The 25,374-nt window shown below is 42.8% G+C and overlaps 1 protein-coding gene across 1 annotated transcript in view; it reads right to left on the bottom strand.

The window, feature by feature from the left end:
• Positions 1–18,625, bottom strand: part of Cenpj (centromere protein J) — a 40,394-nt gene extending 21,769 nt beyond the window's left edge. Inside the window, exons 1-7 of the mRNA XM_051195627.1 lie at positions 18,304–18,625; positions 12,512–12,997; positions 11,896–12,019; positions 5,198–5,488; positions 2,955–3,066; positions 1,986–2,088; positions 254–1,868 (exon numbers count right to left, since the gene is read on the bottom strand). Of these exons, the coding sequence (XP_051051584.1) occupies positions 254–1,868; positions 1,986–2,088; positions 2,955–3,066; positions 5,198–5,488; positions 11,896–12,019; positions 12,512–12,937 (2,671 nt within the window). The 5' untranslated portion in view covers positions 12,938–12,997; positions 18,304–18,625. The remainder of the gene's footprint in view (positions 1–253; positions 1,869–1,985; positions 2,089–2,954; positions 3,067–5,197; positions 5,489–11,895; positions 12,020–12,511; positions 12,998–18,303) is intronic.
• Between the last annotated feature and the right edge of the window lie 6,749 nt (positions 18,626–25,374).

Raw genomic sequence — 25,374 nt, 5'->3', positions numbered from 1 at the left:
CCCTTCTATATATCCACAAAACTCGCAAAGTTACTCATCAATCACTTAGTACCCAGTTAGGGTATCAGATCCACTGTTGTGGAATTGTGATGTGTACATTTAAATAACCCTCTATAACCCCAAAGGACAAGAGTAGTGGTGCTGTTGACTTGATTATGCCAAAGATAAACTACATGAAAATTATATGCACTTTTTTTTTAAAAAAGCCAGGCAGTGGCACATGCCTGTAACATTTCCTCATGCCTTGACCTACCTGGTGGTTGGTCTTGACTCATGTTTAACTTGGGTTCATTTTCCAAGTGTGAATCTAACTTGGGCTTTGGTTTCAAAGAAGGGAAGAACTTCACCATCAGGTCAGATGGAGGAGGGGGGCTTCTGCTCCTGTCAGGCTTGCTGAAGTCTTCTCCCTTCTTGACTGGTGCAACCTTCCTCTTTATTGTTTTGTCCAGAACACAGACCTCACTCTTGTTGGGGTACTGTGCCTGGGGTGTAGCACATATGGCCTCATCTCTGAGAATAACGCTATGTTTAGATGAATTCTCCTCGAGGTCTGCCCAAGATCTTTCATCATCAAAGTCAATTTTACTCACATCTTGAGATGAGGGGAATCTTGATGGCTCAGACACTTTATTTTTCAGGCTTTTGGCTATGACAGACTCATCACTGCTGTACTCAGACAGATCCAGATCAGCATCTCTCCACTTATCTTCTTCAGTCCCGGTGTCCCTAAAAGGTCCTTTAGCAGTGCAGACTTGTGGACTACCCTCTCTGCTGCTCAGAACCCTCTCCCCAGCCTCGGTGCATGGTTTAATGGTAACATCAGGCTGTTCCTCAGACTCCGTGCTGCTGTCACTGTTGGCGACATCAGCGTCACTTGCATCCCAGCGACTCTGATTTTCACAAGGGATGGTTTGGAAGGCTTTCTGACTAATTTTACAGGACAGTTCCCTCAAACCATCAGGTGAGGACCCTGGGCCCAGTGGCAGGAGCTTGGCCTCACTCTTACTCTCACATGCAACATTATGGTGGGGACCCTCACTGCGGTTACTCTGCCCACTAGGACCCAGCTGCTGTGCCTTTTCCTGGTGCACAGCTTTGACGGGAGTAGAAGACATCCTGTGACCTTTGCAGATCTGCTGATCCCTTTCTAAGATTTTCAATACAAACGAGGAGTTACTAGAAAATGATATTTCATCAGCAGCCCGTTCCAAAAATAAAAATTCATCTAATTCCAAGTTTTCCTTTTCTTTTTCTAGTTCCCAATTCTCCATTTTTTTCTGAAGAGCAATGTCAAGGGACGATTCTGTCTCTTTCACTTGCTCAGTTATCAGGCTCTTAGAAGCCACACAGTCAACTGGCCCTGTGGAAAGAGGAAGTCTCTCTCTGTCCCGGTCCTTGTTCCACACCTTGCAAGCAGAATCACAGGGCTTTATACATGCGGGCACATTTTCCTTATTATTAACTTGCACATTTCTTTCTAATTTGATCTGGTGTCTAAATTGTCCATCACATTTCTTCCCTGTCTGTACTTTCGGTCCTGGTGGAGAGAGACTTTCCCTCATCTTGGTCACTTTGGATTTCTGACTGAGTGAGACAGAGCCAGCCTTGGTTCTAACTTTACTGTCCTTTCTAACAGTGGGGGTCTCTGCACACAGGTCTTTATTTATAAGAGCAGTTTTCCTCTGCAAGTGCTGTCTATCTACTTTACACACCAACTGGTCCTCTGGTGGGCTCTGGCTACTCACTAGTTTACTCTCTTTCCCTTTCTGAAACTTAGATTTAGCATTAGTAAACCTAGCTAAACCCTCTCCTCGCTTTAAAAATGGTTGCTTGGGTTTTGCTTTCATTGACAATGGTCCTTCTGCTTCCTAAAGTAAAAAGACAAAATCCAATTAATGTGCATAGACAAGTGATCTCAGTAATTTCCAAAGCCAGTCGTCACTGAAGAATGACAAGTGCTTAACGAGAGCAGCACTGGCACTCACCCACAGCCGCTTCTGTCGAAGCTCTTGCTCTTCCAGACGAATCTGCTCTTCTAAGTAGTCCTCAAATGTCTGTTTCTTTTCTCTAATGGCAGCTTTGATAGGCCTAATTATAAAACAAGTGACGTGACACTCAACTTACAATGTATTTTATACTAGACTTAGTATTCTATATATGGGCCTAACATACACAAGACCCAGGTTCAATCCCCAGAACAAAAAAAGAAAGAGCGAGAGCAAGGTATAATAACACGTGTCGATCCTAGCACTCAAGAGATTAAAGCAGGAGTCTGTAAGTTCAAGGCCATTCAGCTATGCAGAGTAATCAGGCCAGCCATGGCTACATGGTAAAGCACACCAAGGACTTTCTTTTAAGCTGAACACAGTAGCACATACCTGTGATCTCAGCAGGTTTGAGGCCAGTCAGAACTACACAGTAAAAGACTCTGTCTCAAAAACAAACAGGGTTGGCAAAATGGCAACAGATAGAAGTGCCTGCTGTGCAAGCCCTATGACCCATGTTCAATCCCCAGAACCCACAGTGGGAGTCGAGAACTGACTCCCCAGACTTATCCCATGACCTCCACACATGCACTATGGCACAGGGGGGACACAGTGAGAGGGGCGTGGCAAGGTCACACTATATTCCAGGCTATTTTAAGATTTGCTATGTAGCCTCAATGCTAGGATTATAGGCTTGAGCCATAACGCCCAGCAGGTTTTGTTTGCTTGGTTTTAAGTGAAAAAACATGACCTAGTTCTTCCAAAATACTCTGTCATGGCTAAATGAACTGTCCTATTTCCCAACCAGGGTCTCCTGCTTAATAGTATGGAATGTCTTATGCCATAAACCTTATGCATGGAAGCATATTCCAGTGAAAACAACAAAAGCATATATCTTTCCAACACGATGCTCAGTAAGGGAAATTGCCAAGTGGTTCTATTTCTCACTACTTTGGGTATGAGTCATACCTTTCTTCAACATTAATCACTTCTGAGAAATCTTCACTTTTTTGTAAGTTCATATCCTTCCCTTCCTGATTCTTCCCTGTCCTCTTTTCCCAGCATGGTAAAACACTTTCTCCTAGAATAAAAATTAGGAACAATTTAGTTCAAAAATGCAGAATAAAGTTTCACAACATCAGACGATCACAAGTTACTACATAGCAATGGGCCTTGGATTACTCAATGTAATCCAAGTGAGCATGAGCCCTGATCCCCAGCACCACAAAAACAAAAACAAAAAGAAAGCATTTATAAAAGAAAAATATAGCCACATAGGCTGACACAGACCTGCAAGCCCAGCACCTGAAAGAAAGGTGCCATAAATTCAAAGCCAGCCAGCACACTATCTCAAAAAGAAAGAAAGAAAGAAAAAGAAAAAGAAAAGGAAAGAAAAAATTGGAAGTTGAAGGATTTTTAAAAATAAGATAAATAAAAAAATATAAAACAATTTAAAAAAATGACATTCTTCAAGAAGTTGTGTTTTAACAAGTAGGGCTGTTTGCCAGGTAATAGTTGTACATACCTTTAAACCCAGCACTTGAGAGGCAGAAGTAGGGAGATCTCTGAGTTCAAGGCCAGTCTGGTCTACAGAGTTAGCTGTAGGACAGCCAGAGCTAGAGCTACAGAGAAACCCTGTCTCCAAAAAAGAAAAAAAAAAAAAAAAAAAAAAAAAAAAAAAAAAAACAAGAGAAGGAAGAGAAGAAGGAGGAGGAAAAAGCATCTGTCCTTTCTATATCAATGAGTTACTCTAGGTTGGGAAGAAAATATTAGGCACAAAGAGAACTAATTCTAAATGCTATACACACAGTCACTTTTTATTCTGTGTTTTTCTATAACAAATTACCAAAAAATTCATGAAAACATATTAAGTTTCAGAAATGTTGAAAATAACTTTTCCTCCACAAAAAGTATTAAATTTGATGGTTAGTCTAATAATGATGATTACAGAACATATTATATTTTTCATGGTGAATAGAAAAAAAACACAGTACTATATGATATTCATAATTGCAAAAGTGAAAAAGGAAGGAAGAAAAAGGAAAAAAGGAAGGAAGGGAGGGAGGGAGGGAAAGGAAAGAACAAGAAACATGGCTGTTATTTTTTCTTTTTTAATTGGCTGGACTGAGGAGATGGGTCAGTGACTAAAACTGCGACCATCAGCCAGGCAGTGGTGGTGCACACCTTTAATTCCAGCACTCGGGAGACAGAGGCAGATGGACCTCTGTGAGTTTGAAGCCAACATGGTCTACAAAGCAAATTCCAGGACAGCCAGGGCTGTTACACAGAGAAATCCTGTCCCAAAAACCAAACCAAAACAAAAACGTCCTCTGGCCATCCTAGCATGAGGATTTAAGTTGATCTCCAGAGCCCCCTTAAGTGATGCACGGGCATGGCGACATGCCTAATAATTCCAGCCTCAGAAGGCAGACAGAACTGCCCATACTGGAGAATCTGAATTTGGTTGAGACTCTGCCTTAATGAATGAAATGGAAGAGTGAGGATGGTTCCCAGCATCAACACTGGACCTCCATATGTACATGTACACACACACGCATGCGCTCCCACATGCATATACATTAAAGTGGAAAAATAAAAATAAAAGATTAGCTAGAGGAATATAGCACAGTGGTAGAGCAGTGACCTAGGATGTATAAGGTCTAGATTCTATCCCTGGCCTGCCTGTCCCCTCCCCATCTCTGTCTCTCTGTCTCTGTCTCTCTCATGCACACATGCACGCTTACAGAAGACAGAAGACACAGATAGTGAAAATCTATCAGAAAAGCCAAGTGAGCTCCAGGAGTTTGTTACCATCAAACAGTGAGACCAGTTCTTTGGCAGGAATGTGTCTTGTTGCTGGGAACACAGAAGTTTAACAAAGACAACCCAAGTATTTATTAAGTAACAGTTCCCATTGCAAACCTCTTCTCATGTCACAGCTGACCTGCAGGTGGTCAGTTGTCACTGGCCAAAGCTATCGCAAACATTAAGCTCTCCAAAACATAACCCATGGAGAACTCACCAACTCCCTCTACCTCTGAAGACTGGAGCAGGTGTGAGCATCACCACTGTTCTTAGAATATCAAATTCTGGCCTGGCGCAGGGTCAGTGGCCAGCAGTGTATGGGACCTTACAATTAGAGTAACAGAGAATGGAGGAAAAAACACAGAAAGGATGGCCACAACTTGACAACTGTTAGTCACGTGACTCACCTGAAGGATTGTTATGGTTTTCTTCCTTTAAATCATTTTTCTTCACATGTGCTTCTGGATATTGTGACTCATAAAACAAATCAGAGGCATTTTTTGAAGTTAAGACAGAGTCTTGCTGAGTAGCTCTACAGAAATTACTTTGTTCATCAGGTAAAATGTTGGAAGCATGGGGGTTTTCTTGGGTTGGATTTGCGTAGTTATGTGATGGTAGAAAGGGAGTGGCTTTCTCTCTCGAGGCTAAATTTCCTGGAGATCTGTACTTCAGGCTCTGGTCATCAGGCAGCAGTGTACCTTACAGATGAAGAAATCAACAGGACTGAGACCCCCTACAACACTTTGACTTTTCTGCAGCAGTGATCCCTCACCCCACAGTTTCTAAAATAATAAAAGTATTTTTCTCCTTATTAGTACATTGTTTAACAAAAGTACAAAATTTCTACTCAAAGCAAACAAATGTTACATACTTTAAGGGTACAGAATATACTAGATTTTCTACACATAGTGAAGATGGCAGTTGCAGTACACCTAGCTCAGAAGATGCCATTCCTGTGCCATCTGTACAAACACCATGACAGTGGTCAACTCTGTCCAGGGACAGGCAGGCACAGGAGCAAAACAGTGCAGTGATCTAACACTGGGCTATCATTAGTTACTGTGACCAGAGACTAATCACCTCTCCTTCAGATTAACCCTAAAATTTTGGTATTGTTGGGTAAAGAAATTATTACTGACTTTTTAGTCTCTAAATGTAGTTACTTTTGCCTATTTTGTTTACATCTCAGCCTGGCTGTATGCCTCTAAACATCACTTCTCAGAGGACAGAAGGCATACCAGATGCTGTGTCTGCTCTACCAGCCCCTGCTGCCTGCTGCCTGCCCTGTTCGCCTAACCCTGGGGTAAAGACACAAGGAGAAGTGTTTAATAAAATAGTCACTGCTGCTGGAATGCAACTCAGTTGTCAGAGTGCTTGCTTAGCATGAATTGGAGTCTGTGTTTTATCCCTACCACCGCATAAAACCAGACCCAGCACACACGATGAGGCAGGAGGATCAGAAATTCAAAGTTATCTTCAGCTTTATACTGAGTTTAAGGCCAACCAGGGATATATGAGACCCTCTGTCAAAAATCAAAGTAATCACCGATCCCCATTATGTATCCACTTCATCCTCAGCCCACATCTAAAACAAGAAAGTGAGGTAGTACACCATTAGAATGTCACCTTCAACTTTTCATTATCCCACACACACCCACCATCTAAATATTTTAGAGTGGCAGACACCCCAGCTGAATCTAAAGAATTCTTTGATAAAGTATCCCAGAGTAGATATTTTCTAAGTATGACCTATACACCCCTAAAGATCTTCCATATGCCCCTGAAGATCTTCAAGACCCTCTTAGGAAACTATCAAGTTAAAACTATTTTTATGAATTATCTATTGGTAAAGCAAAGGCAAACTAGGAAACTGCTGGAATCTTAGTTCAAGGAAGGACAGCAGTACTGTGTTAGCAGTCAGTGTTTACCACCAGTGTGCATCACAGCTTACAAGAAGCCATAGCCAAGCTTCACAGTGCCCAAAGATACTATGCAGGATGCTGAGGAGGCGAAGTCATCAAGTGCCTTAGCCAGTGCTGGGTACACTATACTACAGACTAAACTGCCAGGCAATCGTGGAATGACTGTTAGGAGTCAACTGTTTTCTTATTGAATTTTCAGCCTGCTCCCCAACAGGGAACTGATTCTAATAATACTGTAAATCTGGCCAAAAGCTCATGGCTGGGGAGGTTATAGGCCCTAAGAAATAAACTTACTACTTGCTGTTTTGCGTAATGGGTACTGGAAAAAGGAGAGCCAATTTTCTTTTCTTTCTTTCAAGAAACAGTTTCTCTATGTAACAGCCTTAGGTGTCCTAGAACTCACTCTGTAGACCAGGCTGGCCTCAAACTCAGAGATCTGCCTGCCTCTGCCTCCTGAGTGCTGAGATTAAAGGCACATGCCACCACACAGGAGAATGATTTTCTTCAGGCATGTGACCCTGGAAGGTTACCCATGTTCAGTAGACAGCCCCATCCTCTTGCATATACAAGACTAACTGGACTCAGTGAGCCATGAAGGGTGTGTTGAGTACAATCAGGTGGAGTTTGGGAATAGATATCAAAGTATGGTGTGTGTGTGTGTGTGTGTGTGTGTGTGTGTGTGTGTGTGTGTAATTCTCAAATAATAAATTTAGGGCCAGCCTGGCAATCACAGCAAGTTCCAGGCCAGCTGGGGCTATAGAATGAAATTCTGTCACAAAAATAAATAAATGAATAAATATAAATAAAGGAAGGTCCTCAAATATAAAAAATTAATTTTATTAAATCTCAACCTTGAACAGCAACATTCATAAACCATGCCTACTGCAAACCAAAGGGGGCTGTGCACTAAACAGCAGACTTGCCTCACCTAGAGAACATCATTCTGACTTATAAGAATGAATAGCAGGCAAAACACGATTACTTAACCTTGTGTTTTTGACACACATTTTCTCAAAAGCAGAGGTTGTGACTTCAAAGAAAGGAGCTCAGGGTATATGTTGATAGAGATATAATTTGGCCTTTCAAGTAAATTTAATAATTCTAGAAAACAGCTGCCACAGTAAATCCAGTACTTCAAGACTTTTAAAACTGAGTTCATGGTAATATTAACACAAGCAATTATTGTTGTTGTTGCTGTTACTGTTTTGAAATAGCTTCTCACTGTGTAGCTATAGCTGTCTAGAACTCACTAGGTACATCAGGTTATCTGCCTGCCTCTGCCTCCCGAAAGACTAGCATGCACCATTATGCCTAGCTACATACAATTTTTTATACTGTATGTGTTCTGTCAATGTTCTGAAGACCTATATAACTCAATGAATCATTATTTTCTGGATGTCAATGCACTAGATCATATATTAAACAATCTATTCAAAATTTGTAGATAGTAAATTTATTTAAAATGTGAAAAGTTCATTGACAGAGTTTTAGATTCCATGCCAGGAACAGCCACTAACAAAAGATCACTTGCCTAGTACACAAAGAAGAGTGTCCACATTATCTGAAAAAGATTAAAAATACTCCTTCCCCCCTAATAATGTAGCCATATAGAAGATAGATTTTTTTTTTCCTAAAACAATTATCATTCAGGAGACCAGATGTAGAAGTAGGTGAGAAATCAGTTGACTTTTTTTTCTTTGTTTCCTAACAGTGGGAGTGGGGCTGTCTCTTTTTTTTTTTTTTTTTTTTTTTTTTTTGTTTGTTTGTTTTGTTTTGTTTTGTTTTTTGTTTTTTGTTTTTTGAGACAGGGTTTGTCTGTATACCTTTGGAGCCTGTCCTGGAACTAGCTCTTGTGGACCAGGCTGCTCTCCAACTCACAGAGATCCAACTGCCTCTGCCTCCTGAGTGCTGGGATTAAAGGTGTGTGCCACCACTGCCAGGCCAGTTGACTTCTAATTAAAAAAAGATATATAGTCTTTTGGGTAGATGCCCAAAATAGATCTTGTGACAGATCAACTCTCAACTTTTTGAGGAACCTCCACACGATTTCCAGAATAAGCCCCCACACATAAACTAAAAGCATGGTCACCAGCTGGTGACTACACTGAGATTTAACAGAACTTTTAGGAGAAGGAGCCTAGTGGAAAGGAATTGGGCTATTGGGGGTGTCCATTTGAAAAGGACACTGCCTCCCAGCCATCCTGAAGCAAGCAGCTCCCCATTACCTACTCCCACCACAGCAAATGAAGCTAACAAAGGCCCACAGCAGCAAGACCAGGCAACATGGGCTAAAACCTCAGAACAATGAGCCAAAATAAGTAGTTCTTCTTTTTGCATTGTTTATCTGAGGCATTACATCACAGCAATGGAGGGCTGACTTATATCCTTTAAAACAAAAAAGGTTTTGGTATCCTCAGTTATTTAAGAGTATAATTGGAGAGAGAGACAGAGACAGAGAGAGAATATGACCATAGTACACTGAATATACATGTATGAAAATGCCATAATGAAACCCATTATCTTTAATGAAAAATTGAGAAGAAAATAAATTAGACCTTGTCACAAAAAAAGACAAATAGAGAGATAGATTTCAGACCACAAAGTCTGAAAACCAATTCCCTGTATGACTCAGTAATACAGTGTATGTTTAACAGGTACATGGCTCTAGGTCTAACCTCCAACACCAAGAAAAATAAATAAGTTAAGAAATTCAAAAGCAGGGCTGGAGAGATGGCTCCGTGGTTAAGACACGGGCTGCTCTTCCTGAGGACCTGAGTTCAATTCCCAGCACCCACATGGTGGCTATCAACTGTCTGTAATTCCAGTTCCAGGAGAGCTGCTGCTCTCTTCTGGCCTCTGCAGGCACTGCACACATTAGTGCAGAGACACACATGTAGCCAAAATAACCATATACATAAAATAGAAATAAATAAGTTTATTTTAAAAAAAATTCAAAATCCCATTATGTCAAAGCTAAGTGTTCCAAACTGTATAGGGCTAGATCTTATCATAGTGACTGCAATCTGTTATCATTCAATCATATCTGTACTTTATAGTAAAATATGTCACAGCCTATTATTTGAATTGTCTTTATTATTCACCGATTCTACACAGCAATTATAAACTATTCAGTTATTTTAAGATAAGCTAAGTGTGGTAATGCACTTGAGAGGTGGATCTCTGAGAGTTTGAAGCCAACCTGGTCTACATAAAGCATACCAGACCAGTCAGGGCTACATAGTAAGTTACTGTTCTGCAGATAGACAGATAGACAGACAGATAGATGATAAATGATAGAAAGATAGAAAGAAAGATAGATGATTAAAAAAAAAAAACAACCCACGGGCTTTCTCAAAAAAACAAAAAGCAACACATTTCTAACTCTCCCAACCCTCTTTACCCAGCCACTTTGCATACTTGTTTGGCACACACTTCTTTTTCTCTGTATTCTCAGTGTCCAGCATAATATCTGAACAAATTAGGCACTTCCTGAATCTCTAAATATGTCTCTTATAGGGTAGTACCAGATCATTGCTTTCACTTGTGAAACATGACCCATTGGCAACTCTGTCTTTGTTAGGGTTTCTGTTGCTGTGAAGACACCATGACTGGGGCAACTCATATAAAGGAAAACATTTAACTGGGGCTGCCTTAAAGTTTCAGAGGTTTAGTCCATTATTGTAGTGGTAAGAAGCATGGCAGCATGCAGGCAGGCATGGTGCTGGAAAAGGAGCTAAGAGTTGTACATCTTGATCCACAGGCAGCAGGAGATTAAATGCCACACTGGGCATAGCTTGATCATATGAGACTTCAAAGCCCACCCCAACAGTGACATGTTTCCTCCAACAAGGCCACACCTTCCTATGGGCCAAGCATTCAAACACATGAGTCTATGGGGGCCATTCCTATTTAAACCACCACCTCAGATAAGAATTTACACAAGTGGGGGGGGTAAGGGGGAACAAGAGATGGTTCAGAGGTTAAGAGCACTGGCTGTTCTTTAGAAGGACCCAGGTCCAATTCCCAGCACCCACATGGCAGCTTACAACTGTCTGTAACTCCAGCTCCAGGGATCCAACACCCTCACACAGACATACATGCAGGCAAAACACCAACGCACATAAAAAAAAAATATATATTATTTTTTAAAAATGTATACAAGTAGAGCTGGGGATATAGCCTAATTGGTAGAGCATTTGCCTGGCATGCACAAAGCCCTGGGCTCAGTCTTCAATACTGAATAAGCTGAGCATGGTGGTACACACCAGTAATCTCAGCATCAATACTTACTCCAGGCACACTAATAAACATAGATGATAGGGAATTTGCTTGTCCTCAGTCATGACTGAGGATATTTTTGTTACTGTGGAATGAGGTCAGAAAAGCTTTCAAACCACTGCTCCAGATTGACTCCCCCCCCCCCCCCGCCCCATTTCGGTTGGCTAACTCTTCTTTTTTTTCTTCCTTTTTTTTTTTTTTTAATTTAAATTTGAAATAAGGTTGTTTTACGTGTCAATCCCAGTTCCCTCACCCTTCCATCCTCCCCCTATTACCTCCATCAAACCCCAGTACATCCCTTTTCTGCTCCCCAGGGAGGGTGAGGCCTTCCATGGGGGATCGTCAAAGTCTGTCATATCATTTGGGGCAGGACCCAGGCCCTCCCCCATGTGTCTAGGCTGAGAAAGTCTAGATTGACTTTCAATGATGTTTTCTCTGATAGGCTCCCAAGCTTTCTGTGAACAGATGTAGCACACAAGAAACACATGGCTCTGCAATCAGACAGATGGGCTCCAGTTTCCACGCACCAGCCAGGAGCTGGACACCAGCAACTCTACATATAACTTACTGTTTCTCCTCCTAGGTTTTTCCCCCTACAGTGAATGAATGCTGGGGAGGTTGGCTCAGTGAGCACATGCTTGGCATGTGAGAGGCCTGGGTTCAGCCTGCAGTATCATATACACATGAGAATGCCTGCAAGCATGGCACATACACTCCAGGGTGCCAGAGCATCTCTGGTCCCAGCATTATATTACACCATCATCTCACATTTGTCTCTCTGGCCCTGAAGAAGCTGGAGCTTCCAACCTGTGACAGAGGGATGTGGAAATAATTTGCCAAGCAATGAAAGGTAAGAAGTTTGTGTAACTGTGTCATTGTATTGACCATGTATGAGCAAGACATACCTGGAAGCACATGCTGCCTGGACACCATGCCAAGCAGCCTCTCCTGCTCCTCCATGAGCCTCTGCAGCTGCTCCAGCTGCTGCCTCTTCAGCTGTGCCTGCTTCCTTTGCTGAACTTCTTTCAGCTTGTTAAACACAGAATCATAGAATTACACTCCGTAACACCCTTTACTATCTGTCTTAATCCCTTCACTCTCCCTTCCCAGATCTTCCCTGGCAATTTCAAAAAAACAGCACCCCCCCCCATAAATAAATCTGCCACAACACTAAAATCTAACTTCTATTGACATCTCAAATAAGAAATGGGAAAAACAACTCCTTCCAGTCTTACAAGGGGGTAGGTATTCCAAGATATCAATTAGTTTCTAATATTTGATCAACCATTTCTAACTTCATTTTTACCAAACAAGGTGGCAATTTAAAAATATAAATTCATCAAAAAAATAAAAAAATATAAATTTATCTTAACTGCTACATTTTGTATATGTGTATGTTAATGTTTGACATTAGACAGAAGACAAAATCTGAAATTTTGAGGATTCAGAGTAAAGGGAAAACAAGATAACCAATAATACAAGGCCTATAATGATACAAACATCTATCAGGCCAAACCCTACCTGTTCCAGTTTTTTAAAGAGTGGGTTTTTATTGGCCACTTCTTGGAGTTCACTCGAAAGATCAGGCAGAAACTCATTTTTGTTATCTTCCTGGTACCCAGAGGCATCCTGACATGACACTATTGGCTCCTTTTTAACCAAAGGAAAGACTGAGTGGGAGTCTTCTGACTGTAGTTTATAAGGCCCTCCAGCCTCCTGTTCATCATGAAATGAATCCTCTTCACTACTAATGCTGAAGCTGTTTGGAAAGTGGGTGGCTTTAACAGGGAAGCTGGTAGAGACATTTGTAACTGCTTGCTTCTCATCTGCTTCCAAAAGAGGAAATCCTCGATTTAGTATGACCCCGGCCCGAGAAGGACTGGTCATCCACTGTGTTAGGAAGTTCTGTCCACTGTTCAGTTCTGAAGAGGTTGGCATCAGGAACATTTCAGTCTAATGACCCTTCTAAACGCCAGAAAAATCCTGAACACTTACTGACTTCCAGCACTGTAAAAAAGAAAGCCAACAATGAGCGTTCATTAAAAATGTTATATATGCTCTGCCCAAAGCAGCCCAAGCCTTGACCCTGCATAAAAACTAGTATTCAATACACAGAGGACTTTAACAAGGGATCACAAGTTGGTTCAGTGCTTGATGCCATGAGTTCAATCCCCAGGTCCTACATAGTAGAAGAAGAAAATAGCTCCTACAAGCTGTCCTTTGAACTCAGCATTCTCCAACAGCACATATGCTAACATTTCCAAACACACACACACACTCACACACACACACTCACTCTCTCTCTCTCACACACACACACACACACACACACATATATATGAGCACTGAATGCTCTTCCAGAATTCCTAAGTTCAATTCCCAGCAACTACATGGTGGCTCACAACCATCTATAATGAGATCTGATTCCCTCTTAAGGAATGCAGGCATACATGCAATCAGAAACAATGTATACATAAATAATAAATACATCTTAAAAATAAAAACAAAACACCATGACCAAAACCAGTTGAGGAAAGGGTTTATTTTACCTTATAGACTATAAGTCCATTACTTAGAGAAGTCAGGGCAGGAGGTGAAGCAGAGGCCATGGAGTGCTGCTCCTCATGGCTTGCTTGGGCTGCCTTCCTTTTTCATTTATGTTTGTTTTGCAGCCTGACCACAGTTTCTCCTCCCAGTCCCCACAAACACATATACACTCCCTTTACCCTTCCCTCCTACTCCTCCGTTTCTATTCAGAAAAGGGCAGGCTCCCCACTGATACCAACAAAGCATGGCAGTAAGACTAAGCACCTCCCCTTGTATTAAGGCTGGATAAGGCAACCCAGTAGGAGGAATAGGGTCCCAAAAGCCTGTACAAGAGTCAGAGGCAGCCCCTGCTCCCACTGTTAGAAACCCACATGAAGACCAAGCTACACAACTGTCTCATATATGCAGTAGGCCAGGCTCCCTGGTTGTGGGTTCAGTCTCTATGAGCCCAGGTTAGTTGATTCTATGAGTTTTCTTGTGGTGGCCTTAAGCCCTTGGGCTCCTACAATCCTTCCTCCTCTTCCACAGGATTCCGAGTTCAGACTAATATTTAGCTATGGATCTCTGCATTTGTTTCCACCTGTTGCTGGATGAAGCCTCTCTGATGATGACTAGGATGGGGCACCAATCTAAGAGTATAGCAGAATGTCAATAGGCACCATTGACTTTTTTTTTTAATACCAGTCATGTTTGGTTCTATCCTAGGACTATAGGCCATCCAGCCTCTGGGTCCTAGAGATCCACGAAGTGTCAGGGGTGGGTTCACTCTCATGGCAAAGATCTCAGGCTAGACCAGTCATTAACTGGCCAGTCCCACAACCTCTTTACCCCAACACATCCCATAGGCAGGACAAACTGTAGGTCAAAAGTTGTGTGGCCTGGTTGGTGTCCAAGTCCCTCTACTGGAAGTTTTTCCTGGACACAGGAGATGGCCACTTATCCACTGTGCTACAAGTCTTAGCTGGGGTCATCCTTGTAAATTCCTCACTTTCCCTTGCACTAGGTTTCTACCGCCTACCTCACCCTAAAATGCCCCCCTTGTCCGTCACCTTCATAGTACTTTCTCCCTCGATCCCCTCTACATGATCCCTCATGCTCGTTCCCATCCCCACTCACCCCCACTCTATCCACAATGCATTGGCTTTGTAGATGCTTAGGGAGTGGAAAGAGTCAGCTATTATAGTGTAAGGCAGATGAGAGAACAAGAAGGTAGAGTGGAAGGGACATACAGGGTTAATCACAGAGAGAGAGAGAGAGAGAGAGAGAGAGAGCCTGGAAATTTTGAGGCAAACAAATATATCTAGCTTTCTAAGTAGTATATAAAAATATACAAAAGATATAAACAGAAAAATAATGTCAAGCATCAAAACATGTTCACTCTCATGCCACTGAAAAGCCAAAAAATTATGAGAGTAATAATATACTTTTTATTGCCCCCCATGCACTGGGTTAGCAGAGACCAAAGCCTGATAATATTCAATATAACAAAACAAATATTTTTAGTTAAGTACTCCTTAGATATATAACATATTTTGGAAAGTAAAGCAGTTATTTATCCATGCTGTAAAATGCACAAAAGCCTTGATCTAGCAAGTTTGCTTCTAGGCATTGTATACCACTGTTATATTGGCCCAAGCTCACTTTTGCAATAAACTGAAAGTAAGCCAGGTACTGTGACTCACACCTTATGATAGCACTGAAGAGACTAAGGCAGATGGAGTTCCAGGTCAACCTGAGATACAGTGTTGGACCCTGCCTCAAGATGTATCTTTGTGATTTTTTTTTTTTTTTTTTTTTTTTTTTTGTTTTTACCATATAAGACCCTGGATTCAGTATCCCATACTAAAAAAAATAGTTCACACCTACATCTCCAGTACTTAGGAAGCTGAGGCGAGTAGATTACCATGAATTCCAGACCAAGCTAGCTTACATTGTAAATTCCAGCTACCTGCCCCACAGAGTAAGACCCTGTCTTAAGAAAAACAAAAACAAAAACAAAACAAACAAACAAACAAAAAACCCATAGGGCTGAAAAGAGGGCTCAGTGGTTAAGAGTTCTTCTTGCTCTTCCGTACACCCAAGTTCAGTTCCTAGCACATAGGAGACAGACAGCTCACACCACTAGTAGCTCTAGCAGCAGGGAATCTGATGTCCATTTTTGATATCTGCCAGCATGTGTACTCACAGGCACACATTCATTACACTTACACCCATACACATAAATAAAAATAAAAACCTTTAAAAACTATCCAAGAGCTGGGCGTTGGTTCATGCCTTTAGTCCCAGCACTCAGGAGGCAGAGGCAGGTGGATCTTTGTGAGTTTAAGGCCAGCCTGGTCTACAGAGCTAATTCCAGGACAGGCTCCAAAGCAATAGAGAGAAACCCTGTCTCAAAAAACAAAACACCAAAAAACAAACAAAAACACTATCCAAAACATAGTGTTAATCACAAAGTACAGAGCAATGTGTATCTATTATAAGAAATACAGACAGGCTGGAGAGGTTGCTCAGTGGTTAAGAGCACTCATTGTTCTTGCAGAGGATGAGAGTTCACATTCCAGAACCTAAATGGTGACTAAAAGCCATGCAAAACTCCAGTTCCAGGGGATTCAACACCCTCCCCTGACAGCTGAGGGCACTAGGCACACAAGTGTTGCAGATACATGAAGTTCACCAGTGAGGGGGCAGAAAAATCAACAGTGGGTACCCAGGGCAGTGGTTAGCTTTTGTCAACTTAACTGAACCAGAGTCACTTGGGGAAAAGGAACCGTGCCTGAGGAATTGCCTCCATCAGACTGGCCTGTAGGTAAGCCATTGGGTGCACTGTCTTGATTAATGACTGACGTTGGAGGGCCCAGACACTGGAGGTAATGCCACCCCTGAGCAGGTGGTTCTGGGATATACCAGACAGCAAGCCATGAAGTGACCCAGGAAACAGCACTCTTCCATCCCCTCTTTTTTTAGATCCTTCCCTGGCTTCTCTGAATAATAAACCCTAATTGTGAGCTCAAATAAACTCCTTCCTCCCCAAGTTGCTTTCAGTCATATTTTGTCACAGCACAGAAAACCAAACTAGAACACCAAGAAAGATAGGGGCTGGTGCTTCCTGGGAAAGGGCTCCTGCCTTCAGGGATTATAGACACTGTGTTATACACTTAAGAGTAGCAGACAGTACCTGTTAATCCTGAATAGTCGTTTCTTGTAAATCTGTAGTTTTTTACATTAGGAACCAACCTAAAAGCATAAGGTAGGGATTTCTCAGTCAACCTTGGTGAAATTTCAACTTCCTTAGTAAGAAATTCTTTTAAAATCCAAACTTCAGGGCTCATCATGGAACCCCAGCATTGAGGCAGGAAGCTGTGTGAGGACAGTCTAGCTACACAGTACAAGTTCCAGGACACAGTGTGAGTTAATGTGAGAAACTGTCTTAAAAACAAAACAAAACGTCCAGAGCTGGATAGATGGCTCAAAGTGGGTAAGTGCTTACTGTACAAGCCTGACAACTTGAGCTGGTTGTCCCCTAACCTCCATGCAGGAGCCATGACATGCACAAAACCAACAAAATCATACACACAGGAATAATACTTTAAAATAGTAATCTGTAAATGAAGAAAAGTCTAAATTTAGAAAGTAAACAAACTGCAGAGTCACTCTGCAATGTGAAAATCATCAACAATTCCCTACTACACTGACAAAAGTGTAATATTGACTTAAGGCAGCGTCTTAACACTTTACACTTACACACACTCCTTTTTTAAAGCACTAAAACTTCTGTACCTTTGCAACAATTCCATTACTATGATCCTGAAAATATACTTACTGCCATTTTTAAGTACAGAAATATTGATTCACAGTCGGGCATCATTCGAGTTCCAGGCTAGCCTGGACTACATAGCAAGCCCTTGCCAAAAACGTTCCCCTTAAATCTGTTTTTCATTACTAATATGAAGGCCTTGGTAAACCACAAATAACAGAATGTCTTGAACAGTGTATTATGTAGACTCAGAAATTAAAATGTGAAGTACAGCCAGGCGTTAGTGGCACACATCTTTTAATCCAATTACTCGGGAGGCAGAGGCAGGCAGATTTGTGTGAGTTCGAGACCAGCATGATCTACAAAAGCTAGTTCCAGGCCAGCCTCCAAAGCCATAGAGAAACCCTGTCTCGGGAAAGAAAAAAAAAAAAAAATCTGAATTACAAAGACTCATGAAGCTGTGGGCATTACCATAAATTAACTACACATCGATAAAGCTGTCTCTAAAAACAGAAACCAACAAAAAAAAAAAAAATCGACTAATTGAAAGCTTTGGCAACTTTAAACCTATCTTGGACAAAACATAAAATATGTGCACTGGAGGCGGAGGAAGGTACGAAGGGACAATTCAGACCCTGAAAGCTTTCGGCTGACAGGTCCGCCTCGCCCAAAGCACAACTCTTCTAGAAAGCAACAACAACGCTTTTGGAGAAGCCCGGATGGACTCTGCAGGACAGCAAGCAGCGCCACTACACCCGGCCCGGCAAGATAGTGTCCCCAGCGCTGGTCGCCAGAGCTTCTTGTCCGCCTCACCCAGAGCAAAAACACCCAACACCCTCCCTAGAGGGGTGATCTCCCGGGTGCTCGGAAGAACAAAGCGGGCTCACAAGCACGGAACCACCACCGCCCGCAGGCGCCTAGTCCTCCGCGCCACGCCAGCCCGAAACCCGAGCTGGCCTCTCGGGAACCGGGCGACGGACGGGCTTCTTCGCTCCTTTCGCCCACCAGTTACCGTTCCACGAAGACCCAGCCGTTCACACCTCTCCAACCAATGACACAGTCACCATCGAGTAGCCGCAGCATTTACAAATGAGCCGCCACAACCACCGCGGCGGCCAGAGCCCCGCCTCCTAGACTGGCCCCGCCCAGCCCTGCTCCGATGACTCTTGGGAAGTGTAGTTCCTACGGCCCCTGTGAGCCGGCGCGTAGGCACCTCGGGCACACGCAAACTACAACTCCCAGTAACACCGCCACAAACGTTGCTAGGGGATGCGCTTTGCGCGCCCTTTTGCGGCGGGCACTGGTCAACAGCTAAGTTGTTCCGGGAGTCCTGACACCTGCACTAACAGAAGACTTAGACCCCGGTGTCATGACCATGGAAATTCAAACCTAACCTAAAGATGACAGGTTTGGAAGAGTTTTGTTGCCCTAGTTTTTCTTTCTCGATGGATTTGACTTAATAAAGGTCCGTTTTAAAAACAAAACACAACAGTGACATTGATTGGAAGCCTGATTAAGTGAAGATAACCCGGAAAAATTCACTCCGGAAATAATCACCTAATATGTGGGTAATACGTGCCTTGACAACGTGTGTTTATTCAGCATTTAAAATATGTAGAATGCTGAGCTCAGATTTCGCTACTTGTATTGCCACCAGAGGGCTTCCGGAATACAGACATGACCCTTAATATAGAAACCACAGTACTTCGCGTTACCACAGTGTAGCCGGGATTAAACAAGTGTAGATTGAATAGCATCTACTTCTTTTTTTTTTTTTTTTAAGATTTCGTTCTTATTTTTAGGTTACTTTTACTTTATGTGCGTGCAGGTTTTGCCTGCATGCGAATATAAACCCCACATGTGTGCCTGGTGCCTGTGGAGGTCAGAAGGGGAAATCGGATCCCATGGAACTGGAGTTACAGGTGTTTGTGAGCTACCATGGAGGAGCTGGAACTGAACCCAGTCTTGGGTAAGGGCAGCAAATGCTCATAACCACTGAGCCCTCTCACCTAACCCTCTTCCTCCGACCAAGTGCATGCAGTCTTTAAAGAACTCACACAAGGGCTAAGATGTAACTCAGCTGATTAAATGCTCTCCTGGTGTGCACTAGGCCTTGAGTTCTTTCACCAGTACTGCATAAAGCAGGTCTGCTGGCCAGGCTGAGGGAGAAAGGTGAATCAAAACTTCAAGGTCACCTTCCAATATACAGTGAGTTAACATGAGGCTATCTGAAAAAGAAATCAAGAAAAAAAATTGTTTGCTATAACTGTAATTAGCTCAAATAAACCACTGCTATTAAAGATCATTAAAAATTTGCATAGATAGAGTGGGGGAGGGAGGACATTTGCATAGAGGCCTCAAATATAGAGACTTAGGAAAAGGTTTTGTGAGTTCTGTTTTGTTAAGTTACATCACAGAGGAGGAAACTAAAGCCAAGATTCCCAAGATCACTCACTTAAGATGCTGAACAGAGAACAGAGCTCAGTGGGTAACAGAGCCTTTGTCTAATAGGCCCTGGGTTCTATCCACTGCCCTGCAATCCAATCAGCTAATAAATTAAGATGCTGGACAAGGACTCAAATGATATTCACTTGACCTGAAAGCATGACCCAAAAGCATTTTCTTAAAATGTGTGCCTTTGAAAGTAATCACAACATCTCCAACCTTTTCTGCCTATAGTATGATTTTAGTCTCTATAGTATGTTATTCTGCATTGCCGCATTATTGTTGACTGAATAAATGGATGAATTCTGTCATACCCATCATTCCCCCTTTCTCTCCTGATCCTCTTGCCTTCACCTCCCAAAAACTAGATTACAAGTATGTGCCATAAAACATTTAAACTATTAAGATTCTATTATGTCAGGCAGAGCTACACTGGAAAACCATGTCTCAAAACACAACCCCACAAAAGAAGATTCTAATATGTAATTTATCACCTGGATCCTAATTTAAAAGATAGTAGGGTACCGTGGCACACAGCTGTCACCCTAGCACTTGGACAAAGGGGGCAAAAGGAGTTCAAGGTCATCCTTGAGTTGAAGAGCAGCCTGTACTACATAGCAAGGCCCTGTCTCAAAAAATAATACAAACAGCCCACTGTTCAACTGTTGGCTGTCTGGCCCCACCTATTGATGAACTATGTGCCAAAACCAACTCAAGAGAGCATGTCATATGCAAATGTGCATGTGCAAATAGAGAATACCATATATTGTTCCCAAATTGTTTGGTGATAACTTTTAAAACAACATATGGAATATATTTTGAGGTTAAAATGTAATATTTCAGTATATTTCTATAATGGGTAACATTTCAGATCAGAATAATGTATCTATCACCTTTTGCCTTGAGGTGTTTTGAAATATTAAGCATGCTCTGTGGGAAATAAGACCTTGGCTATGAATTCACTTCCCCCTGCTGCCCTCTATAACTGCAGAGAAAAAACATGTTTACTGAAGCAATATGTTTATTTGGTTCCGGGAATACTGGGACGGGCCCCTCCTCTGCTTCCTCTTCTTCCATCTGGTGCAGGGGTATAAAAGCCAGCCCTCAGAGAGCCTTCTTAACATCAAATAAGAGTCCTGTGTTGTTAATCCCGACATCTTCCGCAGATTCTTGGTCCCAGGCCGTGCAGGCTCGGCAGTGCTCAACTATAATTATATTACCATGCTAGAGAACATTAGAATTTACTCTTCCTGAGGCTACGAAGTGTTGATATAAAGCGTGAGGACTGGAGTCTGGATCCCTAACATCCACATAAACAGGGCACAGCAGTGCATGATCATAACCACAGTACTTACTAGAGCTCAGATGATAGATACAGGAGGGTCCCTAACTAAGGCATGCTGCCTGGCCAGGCTAGCTAATTAGCAAGCTCCAGGGTTCAGTGAGTGAACCTGCCTCAAAAAATAAGGTAGAAGGGAGCTAGACAGATGGCTTAGCAGTTAAGAGCACTGGTTGTTCTTACAGAGGACCAGGATTAATTACCAGTTCCCATATGACAGCTCACAACCATCTGTAACTCCATTTCTAGGGGATCCAACCCCCTCTTCTAGACTACAGGAGCACCAGGCATGTATGTGATGCACAGACATACATGTAGTGAAACACTCATAAACATAAAACATCTTACTTCCTGTTTCCACCCAGCCATCTTACTTCCTGTCTGTCTGTACAGAACTCCAGATCTCTATGCTTAGCTAGTGGCAAGCTCCACCTCTGATCTTCAGACAGACTTTATTTGCACAAGCAATATATCACCACAGATCTCAGTGAGTTTGAGGCCAGCCTGGTCTACAAATAGATTTCTAGGACAGCTACAAATAGAGTTCTAGGACAGCCAGGAGTATTACACAGAGAAATCCTGTTTCAAAAAAAAAAAAAAAAAAAAATGAAAACCCGCAGGCAATTCCACTTGTAGGGAGAGCAAGAGCCCAAAATCTCAGATTTCTAAAAAGTTCCATTAAAACATGTTAGTTTTGTCATTTTGGTAGGATTCAGAAATCACCATGGAAATAAATCTGGGCATGTATGTGATTCTTTCTACATTATGTTCATTGAGGTGTCAATCCTAACATGAATGGGAACATTCCATGGGCTATGAACTGGATCAGATTAAAGGGAAATCAAACATTTACTCTTTCCTTCCTGACTGTGGACAAGATGTGATCAGCCGCATGCTGTTCCTATAGCCAACTGTCCCTGCCATGATGGACTATATCCCCTAGAACTGTGAGTCAAACACACCTTTCCTTCCTAAAGCTGCTTTTGTCAAATATTTTGTCACAGCAATAAGACAAGTAACTAGTACTGTAAAGAAAAAAAAAAAAGTTTATTTTTCTGTTTGTTTTTTGAGAAAGGGTTTAGTATAGCCCAGGCTGACTCATTAGTAGCTGAGGATAACCTTCACCTTCTCCTGCTTCTCTCTCTGGATTATGAGGATTACAGACATATACAACCAAGTCTGTTTTTAAACACTGCTAGGGACCGAAGCCAGAGCTTCACAAGAGTTGTACAAGCACTCCAACCTATTCAGCCACATCCCCAGCCCAGTAAAACCGTTTCTAGGGATGGAGAGGTATCTCAGTCCATGCTTGCCTTGTGAGCATAAAGTCAGGCATTCGGGGCTGGAGAGATGGTTGGGAGCACTGACTACTCTTCTAGCTGACACACGTTCAATTCCTAGCACCCACATGGCAGCTAACAACGGTAACTCCAAGAATAAATACGTTATTTAAAAAAAAAATAAAATAAAACAGAGACCAGCATTCAACCTACAATACCAACATTTTGGAAAGAAAAAAGCCAGAAGCTGTCTCAGTGGGTAAAGCATTTGCCCTACAAGCCTGATGACCTGAGTTCCATCCCCAGAAGCCATGTCCACACACACTAACACTAATGGACTGGACATTGTGAATGTAGTTCTTACCTGGTAATTGGGCTCGTTGTCATAGTGTTACTGTGTTAGAATTAAAACGTTTCCTTTTTATTTAGACAGAAAGGGGGTGTGAGATATTTGTACACTGTGTGAAGATATTGCTGTGACTGGTTTAATGAAAAGCTGAATGGCCAAAAGCTAGGCCGGAGATAAGAGTGGGATTTTGGAAGACAGAAAGGTCGCTGGGAAAAAGAAGGTAGAGATGCCAGGAGATGTAGAGAAAGCAGTATGGAAATGTAGTAATTACGCCACAAGATGAAAAGTAAATTAAGAGTTAATTAGAAACAAGCCTAAGCTAAGGCTGAGCCTTCATAATTAACGAAAATCTCCATGTTGTTTTTTATTTCTATTAAATTGCAGTGTTGCCGCTCTGCAATTCCTCCCTCAGAGGAGAGGACTGAGGAAAGGTGAGCACGTTGTCTACCCGTTCCCCAGGTCCTGCCCACCTCAGGGACAATCAGACGGGACAGGAAGCCCGGTCAGGGCAGAAACTCATTTTATTAACCGAGTAGATGTTTTAGTAGGCTTCATGGTAGGGGCAGGGCTTTAATGATAGTGGGTGGAGAGACTAGGGAGGGCCAATAGTGTTGTTTTTACTCACCAGTTACCAGGCAGAGGTTACTTTTTCGTGCCCTGCTGAACCATTGCTATATGGAAGTGCAACCCGAGACAGGTCAACACACTCGAGGCAGGCTTGGGTCGTGCCTTTAAGCCCGGCCTAGGCGAGGCCTGGGAACCATCCCCAGGCCTGATGTCCCCACATCTCCCCTTTTCTTTCAATACTGCTCCTTCTGAAAGGGTTCCTGTCTTAGGTTGGCCCTCCGGCACCCCACAGGGAAGAGGGTTCTGTTTCGGACAGGACAGGCCCCAATTCAAGTTCAAGCTGGCGGGACTTGAGCCTCTGATACAGCACTCGTGCCTTTTGAACCCTGACGGACTCAATCCTCTGCTATATAAACTGGGTGATTTTATTTAAAAACGCAGAGCCCGAAAGTGGGGATAAGAAATAGAGTGATGAAGGGGCCAAGAAGAGGGAGCAGATAGGGCAAGAAGCGTGGAGTCCGGTCCAAAAGGGGTTGTCTTGTAGTTCTCATCTCCTTTTTTCTAGGTCTTCTTGTAATTTCTTAATCTTATTTTGAACAATGCCAGATTTGTTGGCATAGAAACAGCATATTTCATGTAACAACAAGCAGATGCCACCTTTCTTGGCTGTTAGGAGGTCAATCCCTCCCCTATTTTGGTGGATCACCTCTGCCAACGAATCAGTCTGGTGTTGAAGATCCCAATGGTGGACTCTACAGTCTGCATGCCATCAAGCAGTTGTTGGGACAATTTGGTGAAGTAGTGGTGGCTATCCCTAATCCAGTGGCTCCCGTGGCCATCCCCGTGGCTATCCCCGTGCCCATGCCAAGGCCCACCAAGAGGGAGATCATTTGTACGGCTCTCTTATGACGTCTGGTCCAATAATCAGATGCGGGGATGAGAAGGGGTTCATCTCCTGAAACAAGACTAATATCCGGGAACAGACTGCCCAAGGCACATAGCCCCATCCAATTAATATGGAGGAAGATAAAGGCTTGCCCTCCCCAACAAACAAAAATTGATCCCTGCCAGGGGGCAAATAATAGAGATAAAATCAACGGTTATATTAACGTGGCAGTGGGAAGGGTGTATTTTGCCCAACATCTGTGTGGGAAAGGGGTGCCCACAAGCAGAGAGAACCGTTAGGTCAATTGTCTGAATGGAAACAGGGGGACAGGGTGCAATTTCCCCTAAAAATGTAGGTCACATTGGTGTTTCCTGTAAGAGCCAGGCCTGTTTGGAGGCATTGACAGCAATCCTGGCGCCATCTCTGTTCTTCAATAATTTAAGAGGGAGAAAGCGTGGCTCAGGATCCCCTCAAGGCTGAAGTAGAGATCTAGTTTGCCTCGGGTGTCAGGGAGGACCAGGGGATGGTAATTGAGTTGGGGGTGTAGGCCCTGAATAATAGTATTAATTTTTTCTTGAGTATCAATTTCTATTGCCCTAACTTGAACTCCACCCCCCTCCATCCGAATACCCTAAGGGAGTAACAGATTCCAACATACTTGTTCTCCCACTACACCATAGCAGGGGGAATGACCTGACGTGACATCCCTGTGCCCATGAGGGGCAAGATACCCATGCCCCATATGGCCATCCAATATATCTGGGAGTTACGTGTACATTGATGAGCCGTTTCATAGCAAGCTGCATGTATAGTAGGGTAAAAGGCAGGACAAGGGCAGGGTCCAGGTTTGCCATCAGCTAGTGGGGCCATTATTTGTCCTAATATGTTTTGGCAGGCCCAGGGTAGCAAAGTATTGGAGGAGGTGATGTTGGGCATGTTTAGCCTTTCTGCCTGCATGGGCTGTTGCCCAACAGGCCCTTGAATAGTATCTATGGTAACAAAGACATATATGAGCTTCCGAAAAGGGGCAAAATGTGTAACATCAGTTTGCCAAATAATATTAGGCCCCAGTCCTCAGGGATTAACCCAGGGGCGGGGGGGGGGGGGGAAGGGAGGCTGCAGAAGTGGCAGTTCTGCTGGAATGATTTGCAAACATGGACTAGCTTCTTTAAGTCCTTGATGAGAACCTTGGGAAAGGCCCCTGGAGGCCTCTCCAA

This window comes from Phodopus roborovskii, unplaced genomic scaffold (assembly GCF_943737965.1).
Source record: "Phodopus roborovskii unplaced genomic scaffold, PHOROB, whole genome shotgun sequence".
NCBI lineage: Eukaryota > Metazoa > Chordata > Mammalia > Rodentia > Cricetidae > Phodopus > Phodopus roborovskii.
Note: the sequence above shows the minus strand (reverse complement) of the source record. Positions and strands in the feature narration are given on the sequence as shown.